This window comes from Phocoena sinus, chromosome 16, assembly GCF_008692025.1.
Source record: "Phocoena sinus isolate mPhoSin1 chromosome 16, mPhoSin1.pri, whole genome shotgun sequence".
Classification (NCBI taxonomy): Eukaryota; Metazoa; Chordata; class Mammalia; order Artiodactyla; family Phocoenidae; genus Phocoena; species Phocoena sinus.
The window spans coordinates 75,684,640-75,711,065 of NC_045778.1; the positions used below are offsets into that span (position 1 = coordinate 75,684,640).

At 50.3% G+C, this 26,426-nt stretch overlaps 1 protein-coding gene across 9 annotated transcripts in view; it reads left to right on the plus strand.

Moving 5' to 3' along the window:
- Nucleotides 1-26,426, plus strand: part of TACC2 (transforming acidic coiled-coil containing protein 2) — a 185,729-nt gene that overhangs the window by 73,635 nt on the left and 85,668 nt on the right. For 5 of the 9 annotated variants that reach the window (XM_032608275.1, XM_032608274.1, XM_032608276.1 and 2 more), the window contains 2 exons: nucleotides 8,831-8,956; nucleotides 21,772-21,942. In XM_032608275.1, the coding sequence (XP_032464166.1) occupies nucleotides 8,831-8,956; nucleotides 21,772-21,942 (297 nt within the window). The remainder of the gene's footprint in view (nucleotides 1-8,830; nucleotides 8,957-21,771; nucleotides 21,943-26,426) is intronic. The other 4 variants (XM_032608277.1, XM_032608278.1, XM_032608282.1 and 1 more) reach the window with 1 other exon arrangement.

The window sequence follows — 26,426 nt, forward strand, 5'->3', positions numbered from 1 at the left end:
GAGGCTCAAAGAGGTTAATGAACTTGCCTAGGACTACAAAAAGCTAGTAAATGGCAAAGCTGGCTTCAAGCTCACATCTGCCCGTCTCCAGAGCTGTGCTCTCTGTACTATACTCACTGCCCTGCTTACCCACCCAGTGGATGACTCAGTTGGATTTCTGTGCCCAGGGTTCTGGTGAAGTCGAGGCACCTGTTGGTTACATGCACGGGCTCTCGGGAGAAGTAGGCAGCCTTGGCTGAGGTCTTGACCCCAAGGTGCTGGCCTATTCATCAGGCATACCCCTTGGCTTTGTGCTCTCTGATCAGGGGAGCAACTACATCGTCACTTACCTGACCATGTACCTTCTCCCAGCACCTGGATGGGCTTCTTTCTTTGTCTTTTGAAAAGAACAGTGACTACTGTCTCCCTGCCTTGTCCTCCTAGAATAACTTCCTCCCCTTTGAGCTTTGCGTAAACCCCAGTCCTTGAGTTCGTTAACCCTGAGAGGTACGGGGGCAGCAGTCCGATTTTAAGGAGTGCGTAAGTAAGTTGTGTATGAGAGGGGGGTTCCCCCTCTGCGCCCCCTCCCCGTCACCAGGTCTCCCAGGGAGCTGGTCACCCCCGCCTCCCATCTGTAAGTCCTAACCAGGAACCTGGCCCCTGGACAAGGTGCCAGACCAGCTGGTGCTGGGCCACAGTGGACACGGCCCAGAGCCTCCTCCAAGATGTCCTTTTCCAGCCATCCCAGGGGGCTGTGCCTATAGAGCCTCGGGGTTTTCAGATCAGAAAATCAGTGGCCTGGAAGGGACCCTGGAGACCCAACAGTCCAAAGCATCATTTTATGGAGGACGTGCATGCAGCCTGGGTGGGGAAGGGTCTTGCCTGGCTACCCCGGGTTAGAGCCGTGCCAGTGCCCCCGCGGACTGCTCACATGCTCTCTGTGGGGAGGCAGACCCCGCTGGGCTGCTTTGCACGTCACTCTCTTCATTCTGCATGCTTGAGAGAGACGCCGCTTGAGACCAGGGTCCTGTTGGCGTGAGGTCTGCGGTCGGAGCAGCCGGATGGAGCTGAGCTCAGCGTGGCCGTGGGTAGTGACTTTCTCCACCCAGGGGCTCCATTTGCTCTTCCTGAAACGGGCTGTCACATTGCTCACAGTGACAAAGGCCCTGCACGGTGCCCAGCACACAGTAGGTGCTCCTAAACCTTGGTTCCCGTTGCTGTTGCCACCTGTACTCACCCCTGTTCTATGACCCCAGACGGCGTGCACACCTGAGGGAGCACACCTGGGCAGGGGCGGCGGGAGGAGGGGCACGGGTGCTTTGAAGAAGCACGTTCAGTGTGTTCCGTTGGGGAAAACACCACACCCTGTTGTGTTTTGTGTTACTGACGCCATCACTTGTGAAGTACTTCCGTGTGCCGGGCCCTTTGCCAGTCGACATGACTGGTCTCAGCGAACCCTCCCCACGCCCTTTCCAGACAGGGTGGCCCTTGCCCTCTCTGACAGATGGGGAAGCTGGGCTCTGAGGAAATCTTCCACAAGGTTGCACAGCTCTTTATTGCGGGAGTGGTGTTGAGACCCTGGCCTCCTGTCACCGGCTCCATCCTGCCTGTCTGGGGAGAGCGTGGTGGGGATGCAGGTTCTGTCTCGGAACGCTGAGGGGGCACCTGGAAGGGATGCGCGTATGTGCCCCACGTGCTCTCGTGCCTTGGCCCTGGCTTGTAACCTTTGCCAGCTGGGTCGTGCCCAGCTCCTAACCGGCCAACAGCTCCCAAGATGGAGATCTCAGAGTATGCCGTTTTGGTCATTTATGACAGGTTTTGCTTTTCTTAAAAAAAAAAAAGAGGACTGAGCCAGTGTGAGCAGCCCTGGGCTGTCTTTCAGCTGTGTTGGTGAGAGCTTCACCAGCATTTCCCAAAGTGTGGTGCCCAGCTCCCGGGCGGCCTGGCCTGAGCCTGGGGGCTGCCTCGTCGTGGTGAGTTATCTATTACTCATTCTGTTAGAAAGAAGTGCAAGCAGCACTTCAAAACCTCAGACTCACCAGGGTTATTCCCTAGAATGATGTACCTTTATTTAATTTGAACAACTGACTTCATTGAAAGTTAAGTAGAAAGTAAATAATAGTACAGAGGGTCTAAGGTACTATACGTGAAACATGCAGTTATTAACGCGACTTTCCAACCAATCAGATGCTTAAAATCCAAATCATCTTTGATTGTTCTCCGTTTCGCTTTCCTCCATCTTCACGATGTGTTGGGGGGACATCGTGAAGCTCGATGCACGACTGGCCCTGGCTCCAGCTGCTGGGATTCCGTCCCGCATCACCTGGCCCTGCTCCACAGCTCCGGCTCCGGCTCCCTTGTCTGCATTTCCTCTCCCCGGTCATTATTCTCTACTCCGCATAAGGGCTGTCTCCCAGATATTCTGCTGCTTCCCTGCTCTTAAATCTCTGGTGCTCCCCATGCCTTGGAAAACAGCCAGTTCTTGGCCTGACGTTTGAGACCTTCTGCAAGACGTTTGGGCCCGAGTGAATGGCCCACAGGCCACCGGCTGCCCCGGTGAATGGCCCACAGGCCCCTATTCAACACTGCTCCCGTCTCGACCACACTCTGTCCTCCAGAACCCAGACCGAACTCTGCGGGTGCTGGGGAGAGGCTGCCTGCATGCCTTCACTCAGGAATGGTTTTGTTCTTTTCTTCCTGAAATAATTTCCAACTTACAGAAAAGTTGCAAGAGTCGTACAAAGACTTCCCTACTCCCTTTGCCCAAGTTCCTGAATTATCGCCATTTTACCTCAAGTGCTGTCATCCCCTCTTTATATGTGTACATATGGATGGAGATACATATATATATCCACTATCATCGCTCTTTTTCTGAATCATTTGAGAGCAAGTTGCAAACACGAAGGTGTCCCGATCCAGACGAACACTCCAGTGATCATTTCCCCCAAGCAAGGTCCCTCTCCAGCACAACGCGATACAGCCATCCAGTTGGGAAATCAATAGGATATGTCACGGCATCAGCCAGTCTGCAGAACCCATTCGAATTCATCCACACCGTCCCTTTTCCTACAGATCCAGGGTCCAGCCCAAAGGCACGTGTCACACTCTAAGTATGCCCGCAGACTCTCCTTCAGTCTGGAAGAGCTCCTCCGTCTCTTGCTGTCTTTCATGACCTTTCAGAGTACAGCTCTTCCGTTCTGGGAAGATCCCTCAACCCGTGTCACCTCATGACCAGACTCTGGCTGTCGTTTGGGGCAGGGATCCCATAGAAGTGACATAGGGTGAGGACCACCCACCGCCAGGGACGTAATCCCGGTCAGCACCTGGCCACGTCGGTGCCCACCGAGTTTCTCCATCTTTAAGTCACCATTTCCCCCTTTGTAATCTATCAGTATCTGGTGGGAAGGTACTCCAAGACCACACCACTGCCCTTCACCTCCCTTAGTGTCCTTTAAACCTCCTTCACCTTCACCAGCTGTGGGTGTAGATGTGGTAAATCCAGGTTTCATCACAAGCCCTGAATGGATTATTTAAGAATTGCTCTCTATTTCACTGTCATTGTGTTTTGTTTTTGAAATTTATTTTGATAATGGGATTTAGCTGATTTTCACAGCTGCGTTTATGCCGCTGTACACACACTTGATTCTCTTACGGAGACATATAAATCCATAGGTTTTAAGATTCTTACTAGTCAGGTATATTCCTAGGCGTTGAATATGGGGTGTTGAGTCCATTTCGTTTGGACTTTAAACCTCCATCCACCTCCCTTAGTGTCCTTAGATGGCTCCTGCCAGAATTCACCACCACTCTGATAGTTTTTAAATGGCAGATTTTCAGTTTTCATCGCTTCTTCTACATTTACCAGTTGACATTGTACTGTAAAGAGGAACTTTCCCTCCCCCGCATTTATGTATTTGTTGGCGTTTTTATATCTATATGGACTTGTGGATTATTACTTTACTCAATGGATTTTAATCTGTTACTATCTGTATTTTTTTTTTGATGTCCAAATAGTCCCAGATGTGACCCGTGGCAGCCTCTTTAAGTGGTTCTGATGTCCTTTTGACGTGACCCCTTTCAGCAGACATAGCTGGGAAATAGGTGTGTGTAATGTGTACACACACACACCCCTCTCTATCTATAGCTAGTGTTTGTCTGATATGTCTGATTGCAGCCCAGCCCTGAGAGTTCTTTCAAGCCTCATCACCTTTGTATATTCTATGCAAGTCTTCCCTGACTGTGAGAACATGCTCCCTTTATCCCTGATGAGTTTATTTTTCTGCTAGTCTCCCTGTGGGTAACAGTTTCCTTAAGACACCAGTCTCCTCCTCTGTGCCAGTGTGGCCCCTGTCCCTTCTCCGGTACCCCTTCCTTCCTTGCCCTGTCCAAGGGAAGGGAAGCGAAGCCTGGTGGCTTTCCACCCAAACCATCAGGGAGAGAGGGAGGGAGAAGCATTTTTCACCGAGAAAGCCCTTTGCACATGTCTGTCTGTTGAAGCACTTGACTTGCTTCATCCCCTCACAGGCCCTTCCCAGATCACCCCGGCCTGAAAGGAGCCCATTTTTCTGTGGCAGCTTGTTTTGCTATTACCGCCCTTCACAGTTTTCCTTGAGTTAGACTTTCAACTTGCCTTGCTCTCCATCAGCCTGTCCACCCTGAAGCGTGGGATCCCCATCTTTTTAAAACTACTTTATTGAGGTGTGATTGACATATACAAAGCTGTAGATATTTAATGTACACAATTCGATGAGTTTGGGGATACGTGTACATCTGTGAAACCAGCACCACCATCAAGGCCATAAACATATCCATCACCTCCCAAAGTTTCCTCCCACCCCATTACTATTACTGTTATTATTGATGTGATTTAATTTATCTTGGTGCTGGCCACAGAGCTCTTGCTGTGCACAGGTCTTATGTGTAGAACGGAAGGTGTTGGCTTTTTAGACTAGAATGTGAATATCTTCCTCTTTGAAGCAGAGCCCTCTCTGCCTCAGCCTCTGAAGGAAGGTGACTCATGGCCCTTTGGAGAAGCACTTGTTGATACAAGCTTCCCTCCCTGACATTCCAGTGGAAAATCAACCCTTTGCTGGCTTGACTAAATTTATAGTGGGTTGGCCCCAGCAGCTGGCAGAAGCAGCTGGTGGTTAAAATCTCTGACAGATTTTTTTTTTCCTCTCTGAAAAATATTTCAGTCACCCTAGTCCCGGCACCACAGAATTTGGAAGCCATTTATAGCCTCTTACAGCTGGTCTGAGAAGAATTCCCCTGTGTCCCCAGAAGTCGGCTGTCCCCTATCCTTAGCCATCTGGAGCACGACCAGACCCCTGCGAAGTAAGACAGAAAGATCCTGAGGCTGATGGTACAGTGTGAATTTGACAGTTTTTTGCTTTTAACAATTTCACATAGTTCAATTTAATATATGTGTATACACACATATATGTATATGTAAAAATTATTAAAATTATGTCATATGGGAGGTTTATAAACCTCCCATATGACATAATGTGGGAGGCTTATCCAGCCTATTAACTCTTGATTTACACACTATTCTAACACCCATAGTCTGTAGTACATTAGAAGCAGAGAACTGGAAGGCATAAAGTAAAAAAGAGTCAGGTGAGTTGGAAGCAGACGTACTGGCTCACAGCCTGTGAGGGAGGGACCAGACTGAGTTTGCAGAGTCCTTGAGATTGTGCCGTCCAGGGCCTTCCCTTTTAAAGACGGAAAAGTTGAGCTCAGAGGAGTCACCTGGCTGAGATCCCAAGGTGGGGCTGGTCTAGAATCCAGCCCTCTTGACTTTGTGCACAGTTGTTTTAGTGCCATAGCATACCTCCTCACTTATATCATAGTCACTCAAGATGCTGATCATGTGTCATTGACAAAGTGTTTAGTTGTGTTCAGGATTCTCTGTTCAGAAAAAATCAAGGAAGTGTCTAATATGCTTTGAAAACTAATTCCATCCCAAAGAGTTAAAATTAAAACGCCATCCCGTAGAATATGCGAGCAGATACTGGTTATCTAAAAAATTCTCCACCAGGACCTTATTTTCCTCACGGGTGCCTGTTGAGTGAGACATGGCTGGGTTTCTGTCCTGAGATGAGGCTGACAAGCCTGGGTCCTTCCTGGGGGAACGTGTGAGTGTAAAAGTGGGGGAAAGACGACGTTGCTCTGCTTGTCCCGTCTCTTGAAACTTTCACTGAACTATGAATTGAAGTTGCTCCCTGGCACTCAAAATTGTCCTTAAAAATGCTTTCTTATTTCTTTTGCTTATAAAAGCAGTATGTGTTCAGAATAGAACTAGAAAATAGAGAGAAATTCCACGAAGAAGAAAAAAACACTCATAACTTTACTACTGAAAGAATTACCATTAATACCTTGGCATTTATTCACTCTGTTGCTCGCTTCCTATGTGGGTGTTTACACATACATGCATGTGTACACATATACACACACATACGTATATATCGATACACACATGCACATAAAATCTGGATCATGTTGCCAATAGTTTTTTAAACTATTTTCAGTTAATAATGGATCCTTTACCTCTGGATACCTGGAGGGCTACTTTCTTTTTTTTAATTTATTTTTTAATTATTTATGTTTTTTACCTTCTTTTTTAAAATGGTTGCAAATGAGTCCATTCTGTGGACATGCTTTAACTTGATTGACTGTCCCCTAGTGTTGGACATTTTGGTTGTTTCCATTTTTTTTTTTTTGCTATTGTGGTCACAGCTATGGTCAGCATCTTTGCTCACACCCTTAATCATCTCCTTAGAATAAATTCTTGGAAGTAGAATGGCTGTGTCAAAGAAAACAAAGTCTTTTACGGCTTTCGATCTGTGTTGCCAGAACTCCTGGGCCACATTTTTCCGCTCAGGTTTTATGACTTTAGAAAGTCGATATTGCCTGTGGTTTAGGATTCTCCAAATCGTGATCCAACAGAGACACCCAGAGTCCCTGCCGGCCTCCTCCTCCTCCAGGCTCGCCCCTTGCTTCACTTCACGCTGTGCCCATTTCTCTCTGGCTCCTTGGGTGTGGTCATTACAGGGCTCCAGGGTCACGTTCTGGGGGATTTGGGATAGTGGGTGGGAACCATGGAGGAAAAAGGAAGCATCACAAGATCCATGGGAATAAATAGAAAGGTGTGGGCACAAACGTGTGCTAGTGCGGTCATATTTAGAACATAGTTTTGGGAAGTTCGCCCTGGGCCTCCCTGCCTGTCTTTCGTCTCGATGCCCAGGGCAGTACTTTGTGGCTGAGTACTTGATAGAGGCTTTGGGCTGATTCTTCAGCTTAGGATCAAGTCCCAGTCCCTCGACCTGGCCTTGTGATCTGGTTCCTGTCCACCTGTCCCCTTCCTGGTTGTTTTGATCTGCGTTCCAGCTACAGTGGCCTTTCTGCATTCCTCCAGAATGCCGGTCTCCTTCCTGATCTGGGGCTTTCAGGTGTGTGGTTCCCTGTGCTGGGGGCACTCTTCCTTCCCTTACTCTTCAACCTTTGGGACATAGCCTAGTGGGGTGGTTAAGAACATGGCTTCTGGGGTCTGGCTTGGGTTTGTATCTTCTTACAGGCTGTGCAACCTTGGACAAATTCTTCAACTTCCCTGTGCCTTAGTTTCCTCATCTGTAAAATGGGAATAATGATAGCACCGACCTCACAGGGCTGTTGTGAGGATCACCATATGGTGATATCTGTAAGTGCTTAGATCCTGGCACACAGCAAGTGTCAGCACATATTCGCTATCACTGAGCTGGTGACTGGCCTCAGCGTACAATTTTACGAAGACATTTTTCCTGACCCCCACTCCCACTGGGACCTCCTAGTTTATGCTTTCTTAGCCATCTGTACCTTTCCTTCTTAGTAGTTACAACAGTTATTACTGGATAAATAAGCATTTAAAAAAAATGTTTGACTGTTTCCTGAGACTGTAAGCTCCACGGGGGCAGGGACCACCTCTTTCCTGCTCACCACATAAAGTTGTTGTTCAATCAATATCTGCTCAAGGTATGAAGATAACTGTCTCGTTACTCACTGCCCCAGAGCTGAGTTCATCAGAAGGAAGAACTCTTGGTAAACTGAGACATAACTGATCATGAAATGGGTTTCCCAGCAGAGTAAGCAGATTTGTGTGACCAGAGACAGTGTCTGGTGACCTGTGTCCCTCCGAACTTTCAAATCCAGCCTGCTCTTGGAGGTTGTCAAATGCTGACTTTCCCAGTGGATGAAGGACCAGTGTAGTTTTTAATTTCTATCTCACTGTAGATCAAAACTTTTGAAAATATAATTAAATGAATTACTAGAGAATGAAACAAAGCTCAAGGCCACGGTTTCTCGACCTCAGCACTACTGACATTTGGGGCCAGATAATTCTTTGTTGTGAGTCTGTCCTGTGCACTGCAGGATGTTTAGCACCATCCCTGGCCTCTACCTTCTAGATGCCAGTAGCACCCGCCCCCTCCAGCTGTGACAACCAAAAATGTCTTTAGATATTGCCAAATGTCCCCAGGGGGCAAAAATCACCCCTGCTTGAGAACCACCCATCAAGACCTACAAAACACAAGCCGTGACTTACATTATTAGCGTCAACAGACAAAATGACTCTATCGTGTTGCTCTAAAGGTTTCTAAACCCTTACCCCAGGTGTCTGTGCTGTCTCCTCGTGGAGCGGTAAACAGCCCCTCCTGGACCAGCCCCCTCCGTGGGCTACACCTGGAGCAACATCGGCCCCTTCCTTTATGAAAAGGGAAACTGAGGCCCTGCTTAGGGCCCAGATAAAATGTGCTGTTGAAACATATTTAAGGCATTCAGGAACATTTCTGAGCCTTGGTTTTTTTCCTTCCTTCAGTTCACCTGTAGTGGATGATGTCATCGAACCAGCTGCCCTTGAAGACCTGGAAAACCCTCTCTTAGCTGCCTTCTCCTCCCACGGTGATGTCAGCGGCTGGGTGTCCCCGGATTTGACAGCCCAGAGGTATGGTGGCGGTGGTGCCCACGGCGGATGGTGGGACACCCGGGCCCGGCCCCTGAGGCTGCCTCCTGTCCTCTGTCCCATCTTCTGTCCCGCAGTTCCCCCACAGACCCAACACACACACAGGTGTGCTCACTCTCCTGCACAGGGCTGGGCCTCTTTTTAGGGCCCCAGGAATTACCTGAGGGGGCAACAGAAAGACACCCTCCGCCCCTCTGCTCTATTTAAAATAGCAGTCCTCCAGGAGCGATATTGTGCTCTTTATACGTTTCCAGGGAATGACTTAGCTGCCTCTGGCTTCCCGGATCACCCGCTGGGTCATTGGGGAAGGGAAGAGGCATCAGCACACGGGGAAGGGGACCAGATGCCGCGCCTTGCTCAGCAGACCGGCCTGGGCGGCGGGGGATGGGCTTTCTCCTGCCTCGTGTTCCGCCCGTGCGCCCTCCCCCTGTCCTGCATGCCCCAAGCCCCGCACCCATCGCTGCTTTCCGTGTGCGGCGTGTACATCGGGCTTCGCCCCGGACTCGGAGGGTGCGGATTTGACCCGTGGTTTATTTAAACCAGGCTTGCTCACAGCCAGCCTTGGGACTTGGCTCATACGCCTGTACACACACACACACACACACTCACACACAATCTCCCTCTCTACACACGTCTATATGTGTCTCTGTATTTATATAACATATGTACGTACACACACACAAGCTCTCTCTCTGCACACGTCTATATGTCTCTATATTTATATAACATACACACACACAGAGTCTCTCTACACACATCTATATGTGTCTCTATATTTATATAACATACACACACACAGTCTTTCTCTACACACGTTTATATGTGTCTCTCTCTGTATATAACATGTACACACACACACACACAATCTCTCTCTACACACGTCTATATACGTCTCTATATTTATATAACATACACACACACAAGCTCTCTTTCTACACACGTCTATATGTGTCTCTCTATATAACATATACACACACACATATACACAGTCTCTTTCTCTACACACGTTTATATGTGTCTTTCTATATTTATATAACATATGTACACACACACACAATCTCTGCACACGTCTATATGTGTCTCTATATTTATATAACATATATACACACACACACAATTTCTCTCTCTACATACATCTATGTGTCTCTCTGTATATTTATATAACATATATATATACACACACACACAATCTCGCTACACATGTCTATATATGTCTTTATATTTATATAACATATATATACACACACACGCAATCTCTCTCTCTACACACGTCTATGTCTCTGTATGTAACATGTACATACACACACACATACACAGTCTCTCTACCCACGTCTGTATATGTGTATATTTATATAACACACACACACAGTCTCTTTCTCTACACACGTCTGTGTCTCTCTATATATTTATATAACATGTACATACACACACACACAATCTCTCTATACACATCTATATATGTCTCTATATAACATACACACACACACAGAGTCTCTTTCTCTACACATCTATATGAGTCTCTCTATATTTATATAACATACACACACACAGTCTCTTTCTCTACACACGTCTGTATGTGTCTCTCTATATATTTATATAACATATGTACATACACACACAATCTCTCTCTCTACACACATCTATATATGTCTCTATATTTATATAACATACACACACACACAGTCTCTTTCTCTACACATGTCTATATGAGTCTCTCTATATAACACACATACACACACAAGCTCTCTCTCTACACATGTCTATATACGTCTCTATATTTATATAACATACACACACACACAGTCTCTTTCTCTACACACGTCTATATGTGTCTCTCTCTATATTTATATAACATACACACACACACATTTTCATTGTATTTGTATTAGTAAAACAGCTGCTTTTTGCCGGATGGTGCATGGCACTGGGGAACCATAGTGAACGGGACAGACACTGGGTCCCTTCTCCCCAGGCTGAGACAGGAGCCTCCCTCTGAACTCCTGCAGCCACCCCTCTCCCCCTGTGTCACTGCCCTTCACAGATCTCTATGAATTACCTGTCTCGAATGCCCTCGCAGGGAGGAACTGAATCCGCTGCGACCTCTGGAATCACAGCACCCAGCCTGGCCTGGGCTGGTCCTTGGGGAAGGGCAGTACACTTGAACTGGGTTAGAGGGAAGACGGGGGTGAGTCTCCTTGTCTGCCTGCTTGGGGGCCAGTGTGTGCTAACCACCCCCGAAGTCGGCCCTCTTGGGGGACAGGCGGTCCATTCCTGCCTGGTCCCCGCTGTCCTGCTGGGACAGCGTCGAGAGGCCTCTTCATAAACTGGGAGGAGGTTTGCCTGGTGGAGGAGAAGTGTGAGGGCAGGGCTGACACAGCAGGAAGCTCCAGGCCAGAAACAGGTGCTCTAAGGCAGCTGCACGTTGACGTCGAACTCCGAGTGTTTCTGTTACAGGTGGGAGTCAACCATAGTTCTTACGTATGAGTTTAACTTCTTAAAAGAGGCATCCTAGCTGGGCAACAAGGCCCAGCACACAAGGAGCGTGCAGAAGCTTCCAGGGTGAAGTCGGGCATCCCTTTCCGTCCTTGTGCTCGGCCTCCTCCCCTCCCCCATGGCCCTTCCCTGACCCCCACCGTTGTAGCAAGGCCTAGGGACCTCCAGCTGCAGCCAGAGAGGCTCAGCCTCCCTTAGGGAAAGGAGTGGGGCTGAGATCATCCTCATCCAGTGCTCGAGGGACGCCAAGGGGCCGTGAGAGCAGAGGATACAGGAGGACTTGGCTGGGTGACTCAGGAGAACCAATGTCCACCGGGGGGTGTTACTGGCGCTTCTGAAGTTCCCGCCTCAACCCGAGACTGTATTTTGAATGACCTGTCCCAGGCCCCATAGTAGTCCCGTGACGTCAGCTCTTTAAGCTCCCACTGAGGGCACTTCCTGTGCTCCAGGCACCATGCGGGGTGTATCTCCGTAAATCCTCACAACAGCCCCAGCAGGTAGGGGGTTCTGTTACAACTGCTGTGTTACAGGTGAGCAGACAGAGAGGCTCAGAGACACGTGGCTAGTGAGTGGCAGAGCTGGGGTTTGAAGCAGGTCCAGCTTGGCTACCGAACCTGGTTCTGAGCTTCTCCACTGGCTGCAGGGAGCCGGGTTCCCCCTTCCCCCCACGCCACGGGGTCCCGCCTACATCGCTGGCCTCTCAAGTCCGAGAAAGACATGAGTAAAGAAGTTGTGTCACCTGTGACCATGACCGAGCGTGATCACAGGATGCAGGAAGGGACCGGTGGCTGAGTACTGAGTTCATCAGTGCTGAGAGCTTGGCCAGCTCTCTGGCTTTATTTTCCAGTGGAAAGGCTCAGTAGATCTCAATGCCGACTGAGCAACTTTGGTGCCTTGCCAGTGTGATTGGACATTTGTCTGGAGTTGTATTGTCCTATTTTTACTGGAAGTTGGTGGGAAGGAGGTAGTTCTGGTAGGAGCAGAGATTGGTCTGGCTTTGGTTACCAACTCTGTCTACAGAATACGGTCGATCCGAGTTATTTGCAGATTCCGTGTTTGTGAGTTTGCTTCCTCACTGAGATTTATTTGTAACCCCAAGATTGACACTCAAGGCTCTTTCATGGTCATTTGTGAACACATGCAGAGCAGCACAAAATTTCGGTCACCTGGCGACCGTGCTCCCAGCTGAAGTGGAGCAAGGTGACCTCTGGCTTCTTGCCACAGCTCTCGTATTATGAAAAGTGTCCTTTCACAGTATAGTTAGTGCCGTGCTTTTTGCGATTGTGTTGATGATTTTGCTGTTTAAAATAGCCCCCAAGCACAGTGCTGAAGTGCTGTCCAGTGTTTCAAAGTGCAAGAAGGCTGTGATGTACCTGATGTAGAAAATACTTGTTAGATAAGCTTCGTTTGGGTGTGAGTTACAGTGCTATCTACTGTAAATTCAGTGTTAAGGAATCAATTATATATTAAATAAGATGTTTTTAAATAGAAACTCACATAAAGCAAGATTATGTTTTGATCGGTTGACAAAAATATTGGGACCAGTGGCTTGCAGGAACCTAACCCTAGATTTCCTCTAGGAGCAATGGTTTAGTGTCTGCTAATTCAGTGTCCAGGGTGACTTCATAGAACATAGTTACTGTGAATAAAGAGAATCAACTGTACTTAACCTTGCTGCTCTGTGGGAGTGACTGAGAAGGGCATTCTGGGTGTGTGCTGGTGGCTTTTTAGACCTCAGAAATGACCCTGCCTCCCCACCCCATCTGTCTTAGTCTGTTCCTGCTGCTATAACAAATACCACAGGCTGGGTGGCTTATACACAGCAGAAATTATTGCTCACAGCTCTGGAGGCTGGAAGTCCATGATCAGGGTGCCAGCATGGTCGAGTGAAGGCCCTCTTCCTGGTTGCACACCTCTCCTTGTGCTCTTACGTGATGGAAAGGTCTGGGGAGCTCTGCAGGGTCTCTTTTATAAAGTCGGTAATCCCATCATGAGGGCTCCAGCCTCATGATCTAACCTGCTAGAGGCCCCACCTCCTAATACCATCACCTTGGGCACTGGGACTTCCACATAGGAATTTGGGGGGACACAAACATTCAGATCATAGCATCACCCAAGGATTCCCCCCCTCCATTTCCTGTTCAGAGCAGAGACAGGAGAGGCAGGGGGAGAGGTGAGGAGGGACGGGGAAGGAACAAACCTGGGCAGAGGGCAGCCTGCAACGTCCTCTAGAGGTTTGCTGCCCCGCAGAAGCAGGGTTGGTACCTTAAATTAATTTAAATTAAAATAAAAATATGTTAAAAATTATTAAAACAAGAAAAGTGGGGCTGGAGCATTTTCTTTAAGCCACCAGAGAGAAAGCAGAGCAGGACTCTCTCCCTCCTTTCTGCCGCTACTAATTCTTTGGTACTGATCCTTCCCTTTCAACTCTTCTTTCTGAACAAGAACAAAGAGAGAAGCTACCCCCATCCCTGCAGCAATTCTCAAATAAAATGAAAGGGATTTTGACGCTCCCCTTCTGTCCAGTTAAAGCCACTGGACGACATCAAACTTGCTCCCTCTTCGGGAAACAGCCCCTGAACCCCCTGTAAATGGTTGAGCTTCCCTTTGGCTTTTGACATCCCCAGATGGCACAGAAAGCCAAGCCCAGACCCTCCAGAACGTTCTACAAATGACTAGATTGCCCGTGGCCACTTGTACTCCCATCTGTTCAATATTTTCTATTTTTTTTATAAAGCAGCAGAATTGTTTTTCAATTGGAACCTTCCAGCTCTACTACCATTTGTTAAACAGAGTAAAATGGGGCACCCTGGTTACATCTGGGAACCTTCGGTGCTTTTCCTGTAGTCAGGAATCCAGGCTGAGGGGTCTCTTTAGACCTTGAGGTCTCCCGTGGACACAGCTGGAAAACTACTCACCTGACTCACGTCCATGGGGTCCAAACGTTAGCATGCCTCAAAATAACCCACTTCCAGCCCAGATTGCTGCCCCATCCCCAGAGTGTCTGATTCAGGAGGTCTGAGGAGGCACCCAGGGTTTTGCCTTTTTAACAAGTTCCCGGATGCCGCTGCTACTGCTGGTCTGGAGTCCACAATCGGAGAACCACTGGGTAAAGCAACGTGTCCAGATGCTCTTCTCCTCACCTGTCTGGCTGTTAATGGCTCCTCAGGGTAGGAAACACCCGACCCAGCAGCTGGCGGCTGAGCTTTCTGACCAAAGAGCCAGGAGTAGGGGATGGCCCCTGCTCAGCGCGATCATCTCACTAGAGTTTCCAAATTCAGAATTTTCCAGAGTTGAAAGCACAGGGAATTCATACTGACTTACAGCTTCTGTTTTTCCTCTTGCTCCAAATCATGTGGTTTCTTTGGGTTTCATCTGTTTGCACAATAAGGTTTTTTTTGGTCTTTCTGCTATGGGTGTGCGTGGGTAGGTTCAACTGCTTCAGAAAGGTTAGCTGAACCTTTATTTAAGCAAGCACCTTGTTAAAAACCGAGGGATAAAGTGGGGGCGCTGTTGTTTTAACTTAGAAAAGGGATCACCTGAAAGTCTTCTCTGAATAACCGAATTCCTTTGTACCATTTAAAAGCTACATGTTGAATGAAGGTACGTGCTCATGAAATAGAGTTACATAACCAGTGCCTAGCAGGCTGAGCCAGTTGGGATGCACCTGTATATCTGTTCAGAACCTTTGCGTTTCCGGTGTCCAGCTGGCTACTGTTAGGTTGAAGCACAGGAATCGCCACATTGGCAATTGTCAAAATATTGACAGCTTCGTAGGGTTCAAACTAGCACAGGATTTTGTTCTTGGTTCGGTTTTTCATGGTTCTGGAGCTGCTTTATGTAGTACGTAGGTTTGACTTTCTGAATAAATAGTTAAATCTTGGATATCTGAGATCAGTTTCCTTTTGTCCTCGGTATCCTCAGCTCTGCATTTTCTGTTACCAAGGACCGTCAAGGCACGCAAGGAATCTTGCACCTGGGAAGAGGGATGCAAGGAACTGGGAGAGACAATGGTGGGAATTAATGGGCTGGATGACCCAACCCAGATCAAAGCCTCGTGTAGTTTTGGGATGGTATTTATGACTTTCCCTTTAGTTAATATTTTCCTTCCTGATTAAGTTTTGCTTCTGCCAAGCTTAAAAGTAATCTCTGTCCTTTGAGCACAGACTCACTCTGTGAAAAGGGTATGAGTGTGCTGGGAAGGAACCGACAAGCCTGTTCAGGGTTAACTGTGCAGAGCCAGCCTACGGCCAGACGTCTGAAGGTCGGTGGCATTTATACTCTCATGTGGGCTGCTCTTCACAGGCTGGAATATCTCCCTCGCGACTAGAGATCACTTGATGTGCCTGTCTTGGAGTTGTCAGCCAATTTGCAAGCCTCTCTGGGCGCTTTCTGATTTGGGCTTTGTTGCTTCTCAGCGGCTGCATCTCGGAGGAGGGTGATGCAGGATCTCCCATCTCGGAGACTCCTCTTATCAAACCCCAGGCCTCGGTTGGACTGATTGTCCGGTGCTCCTGTCGACCGAACGTAGCTCTCCAAACCAGCAATTTCAAAGCGCTTTTCTTTCTCTGGCTTGCATCTCACTTTCAGCCTGAGCTGAGTCTTTGGCCTTAGCTCTTGCCCTATTACGTGATCGTGTGCACTTGGGGATTCAGGAAGAAAAAAATCAAGGGGGCCTGTGAGGAAGGGCTATTGTGTTAATACCTTCCAGATGGTGATGTGAAATAGGAGATAAGATGCTCTCGCCCATCTGGCCCGACAGGACGTGATATGCTCGGCTTGTATCTTGGGGGCCGTTATCACACTCCCGTGACAGCCAAGGTCACTCTGGTGTTTGTCCTTAGACGGGGGCTTAATTTGGCAACTCTCTCCGATCTCTGAAATGAAACCTGCTATCAGTTCAGTGGGGGATCCGCCAAGGACTCAAAAGCCCTGGACAGGGTGTCAAGAGACAACAGCTGGTGACGGCATCTCACTACAGCTGGGCTTGGAGGACTGTCGGGCTGAGTGCCAGCCCTGAAGCAACATGCCCTGTGTTTCTCAGGTCTCGTGTGGGTGGCGACTGCATCCAAACAGTTAATGGGACCAGTTGTTGTTAGTGATGACCTTGGTGAGGTACTGAATCAGGGATGGCAAACTCTGACCCGTTAGTAGTGGTTCCTTAGGGATCTGTGTTGAGAAGGTTTCAGAGGTCTTGTCCAGCTGGGCCTCGCAGGAAAGAATGCCTTGATCGACATGCCATTTCTGTCTGCTGAAAGTATGGTGAGTTTATTTGCCCTTTTTTTTTGTCAGCCCTTCCCTTAAAAAATAAAAGGCTTAAATTAAATCAACATTTCCTTCATCTTCCAAAAATACAAATACTTTACATGAATTTGAATTCAGCTTCTTTGTTATTCCATAGGAGACACTGATTAACTCCTTACATGGGAAAAGGGATTAGTGGACTTTTACAACTAGAAGGGTCTTTGCAGCCCTATTCCTGGCCCATTTTATAGGGGAGGAGATCAAGGGCAAGTGAATGTAAGTGCCTTGCAGAAGCCAACTGAGGGGAATTCCTTGGCGGTCCAGTGGTTAGGACTCCGCGCTTCCAGTGCCGGGGGCACGGGTTCGATCTCTGGTTGGGAAACTAAGATCCCACGTGCCACGTGGCATGGCCAAAAAGAAAGAAAAGAAGACAACTGAGAAGGCAGATGTGGACCCCGTCTCAGGGCTCTGCCCCGCTCTGTGCTGGGCTTGACAGCTGCCCACAGGTTCCCACTGAGGGCTGGGAGTGGTACTGGGCATTGGAAAGGGCCCGACTCCCTGAGAATAACGTCTCTAAGACAAGTCACTGCCGCTCACGGGAGACTTGAGTGGACAGGAGCTGGCAAGGGAGGCTGACCTGGTTATCTGCTCCAGCAACAAGGCCCTCTGGCAGCTCAGGGGGCCTTGGAGGGGCCCTATGGAAGCTTTCCCTCGGGGTCTGGAACGAGGGCTGACTTCGTGGGCATGTGACCTGGGCAGTCACCCAGGGCCCCGTGCTCGGTTCAGCACGTTGCTGTCGTCACCCTCCTGAAATTCTCACATTTCAGGCACACGGGGCCTTGCGTTTCCACTTTGCTTTCATCTGCATTCCTGCAGCTTATGTTGCTGGTCCCACCTCAAGACGGTTGGACTCTGAGATTCCAAGAAGATAGGACAGTTGTCCCACTGTCGGTGGCCTGCACGTTTGGGAGGCCAGGGGGCGGGAGGGAAGGAGCTGCCATGTGCCGTGCACTTGTTCCGGGCCAGGCCCCGTGCTGGGGGCTGGAGAGACCACAGTGGCTGAGTCTCTAATAGGAGAAGAGGACGTGTTAGCAGAAAACAACAGCATATGCAGAAGCCAGGCCCAGTTAAGCCTGGCAATGCAGGGTGGGCATCGTTACCCCTGCTGGGGATGGGGGGAGCTTCCTCTTTTGGGTGACACTGCAGGATGATTATGGGGTGGGCTAGGAGGGGGCCTGAGAGAGGTAGGCGGGGATTCAGGGGCAGGGTCTGCTAGAGCAAAGACACAGAGGCAAGAAACTGCCAGGAGCCCTTGGAGACTGGCTTGGTGGGGTCAGGGCAACAGGAGGACAAACCCGGGAGGGGACAGAACTGGGCTGCGGGAGCCCCAGCTTGCGAGGTCCAGGAGTTTCACCTGTATTCCACCAGGTGTAAGGCGTGGAAAGTGGCGGGGGGTGGCCTTCAGGCAATGAAAGGACCTGATCAGGGCTTCCCTGGTGGCGCAGTGGTTGAGAGTCCGCCTGCCGATGCAGGGGACACGGGTTCGTGCCCTGGTCCGGGAAGATCCCACATGCCGCGGAGTGGCTGGGCCCGTGAGCCATGGCCGCTGAGCCTGTGCATCCGGAGCCTGTGCTCTGCAACGGGAGAGGCCACAACAGTGAGAGGCCCGCGTACCGCAGAAAAGAAAAAAGAAAGGACCTGATCAGAACTCGAGTTGGGACATCCTGGTGTCTGTGTGTGTGTTGGGGGGTGGATGTGCAGGAGCCCTGCCCAGAGAGGCTGCAGGCCTGGACCAGCAGGGCAAAGGGGACAGATTCTGGAAGGACAAGGGATGTGACTCAGCATGGAGGGGCGATGATGGGGCGAGAGAACAAGGAGAGTCAAGGACAGTCTCAACTTCTGGTCCAGGGCCTGGACAGCTGGTGGGGCCACTAGCCAAGCTGGGGAGAAATTTGGGGGAGGAGGAGGGTTAAGAGGGGACAGTGGGACTTCTGTGGGGCCGGGAGGCATCTGTAGGTGCCCGTGTGTCAGAGCTTCGGTCGTGAGTCACTGAAGCTTTCCCTGTTGGGGCCTGACCTCCCCGCCTCTGGGGTTGGACCAAGGGCAGGCTGCAGACCAGGAGGGAGGGGCGCCATCATTCTTAAAAGAGCTGTTGAGTCATTTGTTTGGTGCCTTTAGCTGATGGGAACAGGCCAGCGCCGGAAGGGTGTGGCCCTGGTGGTCTGGGTGCCAACCAAGTGAAGGGTGGAGGGGGCAGGCATCCGGTCTCCAGGCTGAAGAGCTGAGGGGACCACAGGGTTTTCTCAGGGGTGGGGGCATGCGGTCAGCCTCGAGGCACCCTCATCACAGTGTAACTGTCACTGTGCTTCCCCGAGGGGTTGGCCTTGTTCTGAGGCCACAGCTCCTCCCCTCTGCCAGGGTTTTCAAAGGCAGAAACCTTTCCTTGCACTTTGATGGAGTTGTGTCCACGAACTGTGTCACCTATTCTGTTTGCATTAAATTAAATAAAATCTTCAGGGGGTGTGCAGAGGAAGGGGCTCGGCCAGTGTAATTTCTTTCGAAAGCAAATTTCAGACTGAAGGCTTGAGTTTGTAAGTGGCCTGTTCACTGCTTATGGATAAGAATAAATGTAGCTTTCCAGAGTGTGAAAATGGCTTTCTTAAGGAGCTTAACAGCCCCCCGTAGTTTTCATTATTCGTTTGAGTCATCTCTTTACGAAAAATGTTATTTCAGCCACTGTCCATGTTGTGACAAACAGCAGTTTGAACAGCCAAGGCGTCGTGCCATCTGTAAACCCACTTTGCACTTCTGCCGGTTCTGCCCACGAGCTCATTGTAATTTCTGTTCACGTGTGGATTGCCTTGCTCTGGGCTTAGCCAGGATCATTACTCTCTGCTCTGTTTTTCTCCTAGTTTCCATGAGGCCCAGGGGAGAAGGTCATGTGGTTCCAGCTCTGTCTCTGCTCCCTGAACCCGGTTTGGTCGTAGCCATTCGGGACTCCCCCCACCCCGTCCCCGGCTCTCCCTCTGCCTGTCCGAGTGCCCACTGTGGGTGGCCCGGCTGGATATTGGGCTGCTGGGGTGAATCTGAGAGACAAAGCCCCTGTCCTCAGGGAGCTCGGTCTCCCTCGCGGTCTTCAAGTCCCAGGTGATGGGAGTCACTGGTGATGGGAGTCACTGAGGAGGAGCTGGGGGCTTCCGGGTGTGTGCTAGGGGGTCCGTTAGAAAGTGGGCATGGAGCTGGACCCCAGCTTCGACCTCTGGCTGGGTTTCAGGCTCTCGGTGCTGTGTTAAGGATTCAGAGCCTGGGTTCCCATCCTGGCTCCCCCGCCTGCTCGCTCTGTGACCTCGCCCCTCCAAGCCTCGGCTTTGATCTCTGTAAAGTGAGGGTGGTGACATCTGACTCAAAGGCTGTTGTGGCGCTTCCCGAGGTCACGTATGTGAAGTATTTAACACAGGGCCGGGCTCACAGGCTCAGGCACCTAGGACAGAGCCACCCCGGACATTTGCACCAGCAGGGGCAAGCTACTGCTGTTTTCGTAGCTGCGGAATAGTGAAGGCCAAGCCAGGACGCGGGCAGCGGAGCAATTGCTGGCCCGGGGAGGAGGGGGGCTTCCAAGGCCAGGAGACAGCAGGGGCAGCCAGTGCTGTGGGAACCCGGGGAGGGGGGTCCGGCTGGTCAGAGCAGAGCAGGTGAGGGTGAGGACCGTGGGGCGAGGCGCGGGGCAGAAGCCCGGCCCTGCAAGACCTGCTGAGAGCTGCGACGGGGATTCGGGGCTAGACTGAGAGTTCTTTCGCTGTACTGGGTGTGCGGTGCCCGTGGCAGCCGTCCTCCAGGCCGGGAAGCCAGCCTCGCAGGGGACGTGGAGGAGGTGGAGATTAGCAGGACACCCTTGACACGGAAACCTGGAAACCCTAACGTCCTGCCTTCCTGCAGTGCGGGAGCTGCCAGCAGGAGCTCACGCCCACAGGGAAGCAGTGAGTCCCCAGCACGAGGCTGTGAAACTCGTAACCCCAGATTCGACCTCTGGCTGGGTTTCAGGCTCTCGGTACTGAGCCACACAGTGTGGACAGCAGTGCGGACAGCCGGAGAGGCTGGGAGGGCTAACCCGCCCTGGAAGTCTGTGTACGGCCTTGCTAGTCTTGCTTTTGCCAAAGGGGAAGATCAGAACCTCTTTTGAGCTCCAAGCCTGGTGCCTTTTGGATCCAAGGGTGTGTCTGCAGGTGGCTGTCCTTCCTGCCTTCCCTCCTTTTTTTTTTTTTTTGCGGTACGCGGGCCTCTCACTGCTGTGGCCTCTCCCGTTGCTGAGCACAGGCTCCAGACGCGCAGGCTCAGCGGCCATGGCTCACGGGCCCAGCCGCTCCGCGGCATGCAGGATCCTCCTGGACCGGGGCACGAACCCGCGTCCCCTGCATCGGCAGGCCGACTCTAAACCACGGTGCCACCAGGGAAGCCCCTGCTACCTTCCCTCCTGCTGGGGGCCTCCCTGCACTCCCAGCCTTTCCCTGGATGTCCAGCAGGGGGCACTCACCCATTAAACCAGGGACAGGGCTGTGCTCTGGGAATCCTTCCCCAGGGAAGAGGGATCCCGGCAAGTTCCTGGTGCAGGTTCCTTGGTTACACATCAGCCTCTTCACCTCGACTTTTCTCAGCCTCAGAGTTTTGGGCCAAATCCTGGGGAGTTTGCAAAATTGTATTTTAGTTTTCAACTCCCAGAGTTTCACTGCTTATTAAAAAGTGATGAGAAACGATCATATGAAATTCCCTTCCCCCAAACAAAACTCAAACAAGACAACTCAGTGTTCTGACACCCGAGCTGCCTGCAGCCTAAGGGGTGGGGGGGGGAATTCACAGCCTGGCCTGGGGGCTGCTGCACTGGAAGGTGCACCCCGACTGTGTCTAAGCAGAGGCCTGGGGAACCCGGTGGGGAGCCAGTGTGCTGGGTCTTTAAATACCCAATGCCATGTGTGTGACTGGGTTGGGAGGGGTGAGCGGGCCTGATGAATGTGCCAAAAAGGAGCCGAGTTCCGCTGGGAATAATTCTCCCTTTGTGTCCCCAGCACCCACCCAGCTGCTGCCCGTGTGGATCTCACTCCCCCGGCCTCAGAACACACATCTTTGCCTTCCGCCCCAGCTGGTGATGGACACGCACCTTTGCCTTCCACTCCAGCTGGTGATGGAGTCGAAGCTTCCGTTCCCACCTGCCAAGGTCTAGCCAAGGACTTAAGCAGGTATTGTACAAAGCTCTCCTTCCAAGCCGCTGCCCCCAGAGAGGAGGGGCCTGGTGGTCTCTGTCCCTTAGGCCCTGGGGAGCTGCATTTAGGATGGGGCCAAGAAGGCGTTGACAGTTTGGACCCGTGATGCCATGTGTGATTGTTTGGGCTGTAGTTGATTTGAAGTTTATCCATGCTAGCAAGCTCTCCATGTAACAAAGGGGACGTCCTGTGTGAGTATTGGTGTATTAATTGGCGTTCTCCGGAGAAACAGAACCAGTGGAATATATATACACACATACAGGCAGAACTTGTTTTATTGTACTTTGCAGATGTTGAGTTTTTTACAAATTGAAGGCTTGTGGCAACCCTGAATTGAGCAAGTCTATTGGCTTCATTTTCCCGACATTTGCTCCCTTCGTGTCTCTGTGTCACATTTTGAGGATTCTCGCAATATTTCAGACTTTCGCATTAGTATATTTGTCATGGTGATCTGTGATTGGTGATCTTTGATGTTACTATTGCAAAAAGATCATGACTCACTGAAGGCTCAGATGACGGTTAGCATTTGTTAGCAATAAAGTATTTTTTAATTAAGGTATGTACAATGGTTTCTTTAGACAATACTATTGAACACAATAGTCTACAGTATAGTGTAAAAGTAACTTTTATATGCATTGGGAAACCAGAAACTTCGTGTGACTCACTTTATTGTGATATTCGCTTTATTGTGGTAGTCTGGAACCATACTTATATTACCTCGGAGGTCTGCCTGTTTAGAGAGAAATTTATTTTAAGGAATTGGCTCATGAAAATGTGGAGACTGGCAAATCCCAAAACTGCAAGGCAGGCCAACAGGCTGGAGGCCTGGGGACGCATTGATGTTGTAGCTGGAGTCCAAAGGCCGTCTGCTGGCAGAACTCCTTCTTCCTTGGGGAACCTCAGTCTTTGTCTCTTAAAGCCTTCAACTGATTGGGTGAGGCTCACCCACATTATGGGGGGTAATCTGCTTTACTTAAAGTCTACTGATTTAGATGTTACTCTTATCTAAAAAACCTTCACAGCAACATCTACACTGACCAGATATCTGAGTACAATGGCCAAGACAGCACTTAAAATTAATCCACAGCAAGTATTTAGAACTCCTGTTTCTATGCAAATGGCTGGTTCTGATTAGAAACTATTCTGCTTAGCTATTAAGTCCTCTAAAGAGCATTTTCAGATAGTCTTTTCTTGTGGAGGGCTAAACACACCTGGGTGTGTTGAGAAGGGGAAGCCTGTGGCCTCAGAGAGTCCTGCTACTGGGGAGGCACAGAGGTGCCCAAAGCTAAGCTGAAGGAGAGAGTGAGAGTACAAGGGGTGGCCAACGCATTGATGATCACCTGCCAAGCCAGTGTCCAGAAGTAATAGAGGAATCAGGGGAGAGGAGGCTCGTTGTGTGCAGATGTGGTTCTAGAACACGCAGTGATGAGGAGGTGGGGATGGAGCTGGACCTGAATCTCTCTTATCTGGATGATACTCCATGGAGCAGACGCTCTTCCTTGCCCATTATCTCTTGAGGTCTACCTGCCTCTCTGTTGGTCCCTTGTCCCCGAGGGCTTCCCGGGGGAGGCAACTTCTAAGCTGAGAACTGAAGGCTAAGTGGACTTAACTACACACGGGCAGGGGAGGGAACAGCATCTGCAGAAACCTTGAGGAAAGAGAAGGGAGCAAAACTGAAGAGGTCCCTTGGAGGCTGGGGCAGGCAGAGAAGGGAAGGGGGTAGCACAGTGGTCAGGGGCCGGTGGTTGGCACACCGTGGCTCATGTTAAGGATTGGGGGCTTTATTTTTTTTTCTCGGTAGAATTTTTTTCGATTAATAGATTTCTTTTAAGAATAGTTTTAGACTTACCAAAAAAAATCGAGACAGTAGTATCAAGTGTACCCATTTACCAAGCACACAGTTGCCCTATTATTAACATCTCAGCAGCAGCGTGGTTCATTTGATGCAATTCATGAACCAATACTGACACATTGTTATTAACTAAAGTCCACAGTTTATTCCGATTTCCTTACCTTTTCCCTAATGTCCTTTTTCTGTCCCAGGACCCCATCCAAGATACGACATGGCACTTAGTCTTTACGTCTCCTTAGGCGCCTCTTGGCTGTGACTGTTCCTCAGACTCTCTTGTTCTTGATGACCTTGACAGTTCTGAGGAGGACTGTCAGGTACTTTGTCGAATGCCCCTTAGCTGGGATTCGTCTGATGTTTTTCTCATGATTAGAGTAGAGTTATGGGTTTGGGGAGGAAGATCACAGAGGTAAAGTGCCATTTTCATCACATCATATCAAGGGTACTTACCGTCAACGTGTTTTATGACTGTTCACGTTGACCTTGATCGCTTGGCTGGGGTCGTGTTGACTGTCAAGTTTCTCTTTTTTGTCCCCTTTTCCATACTGTCCTCTTTGGAAGGAAGTCACTATGGGCACATCTCAGGACTGGGGAGTTGTGCCCCCTCTTTTAGGGGGAGTATCTGCATAAATTTTTTGGAATTCTTCTGCATGGGAGATTTGTCTCTTCTCCTCCATTTATTAACTTATTCAGTCATTTATTTATATCAATATGGACTCGCGGGTATCTATTTTATACTTTGAGTTATAATACAATACTACTTTATTTGGTCGCTCAGATTGTTCCAGCTTTTCGGCCATTGGGCCATTGGCTCCTAGGGCTTTATTTTAAGAAAGTCCAGAAGCCCGGAGGCAGGCAGAGATCTGAGCAGATTTGCATTTTTAAAAGATGTCTCCAGCTGCTTGGCAGGGCAGGAGTGGTTTCAGGACTGATCAGGGCCCCCAGACCCTGAGACTCCCTGTCCTGGCCCAGCGGACTGGACAGGACCAGGGACAGCTGTGGTCCCATCGCCCTAAGTACACCCTCAGCTGTGGCTTCAGGGTGTTGGCCAGCTCCAGTGTCTCTGCATGGCTGCTCTTTTCAGCGGGGCTGTGGCCTGGATCCAGGGATCCAAATAAGTCCTGTCTTTTTCCCTTTGTCGGGTCCTTGGAAGTTTGCGAAGCAAGTTTCAAAAATGTACAAATGAAAATTTCATTTCACTGAAATGGAAGTTGTTATTCGCCAGGTCTGGGCCAGAGTCTGAGGTCCCTGTTGGTCTCATGATTTGGAGATACATCCTCCATCAGTGCCCATCTCCAGCCAGGCCTCTCTTGTTGGAGCTGTTACGCCCTCTGTGTGTTTTCACCATGCCCAGGCGACGGCAGTGCCCCTGACATCTATGGCTTTGTCTTCCCCTCTTTGGGCTTGGAGGGGAGAGCAGTGGGGCAGTGAGACCTGGTGTCTTAGCAAAGAAAGCCCAGGGCACATCTTATTACAGAATCGACAGATGTTCTGTTCTTGCAGGCATGCTGGGTGACTTCCTGCAGCCTCCCCCTGCTTCTGATGGCTGCTGTGGAAATGATGACATAATCCCACATTTCCAGTGCAAATGGCTTTTCTCCCGGAGTTTTCCCACCCTCCCCCCTCCCCCATGTCCACTGGTAATCATTAGGCCACAAGCCTTGGGGAGAACAGATGTGACTTTGAGAGAGTCCATGGGGAGGAGAGGGGGCTTCATTTCTCTGCTTCCCAACCCTGGCTGAAGCAAAGGGGGTGTCCTGGGAGGGACACTGTCCACCAAGGTGGCAGAGCTCCGACAGGCCTTCCTCGTTCCTTCAGCCCTGCCCGTCTGTGGCGTTTGTGCCCAGCAGACACCCTGACCCGTCTGCGGCGTTTGTGCCCAGCAGACACCCTGACCTACTAAAGCTGTTTGGAGAGCATTATGTGGCGATTAGTCGAGCTTTAAGAGGCTGGAGCCAGACAGGGAATCTGAAGATAAAGACTTTCCAGGAGTGCAAGTCGAAAGCCCTCACTCTTGCAAAGGCAGCCACAGCTGACCAGGGGCTTTGGACCTCGGGGGGCTTATGGCAAAGAGCCTGCTGTGTTGGCACGTGGGGCAGGCAGATATGAACCTCAGCAAACATCAGAGCTGACCTCCCGCTCTGCCTACTGGGGATGGCGGTCCCTAAGGAATCAGTAACTTGGAAACCTGGCCAGCGGCTGCCTGGACGACCCAGAAGGAATGAGACGGGGGAAGCAGCTGAACTTCTTGCAAGGAGGAGCTGGTTCTGTGTTGGTGCAGGAAGGCCAGGGGGCAACAACCCTGAGACACACCACCCTGAATGCAGCCTGGCGTCTGGGGAGAGGCAGGTGGCCTGGGCTCACCACGGTTTCTGGTGGGATGTTTGGCCCACCGTGGGCAGCCCTCAAATGCTCCCGTCTCTCTGTCAGCACCTCTCCCAGACTTGAGAGCTTTTCCTAGCGGGAGAGGGAATGAGGAGACCTTCTCCCTGGCCTCTAGGGTGGTACGCTTCTCCTGCCAGCTCAGGGGAGTGAACCCCTCGAGAAATACCGCACATCCTCGCGCACAGCTCAGGGGAGTGAACCCCTCGGGAAATACCGCACATCCTCG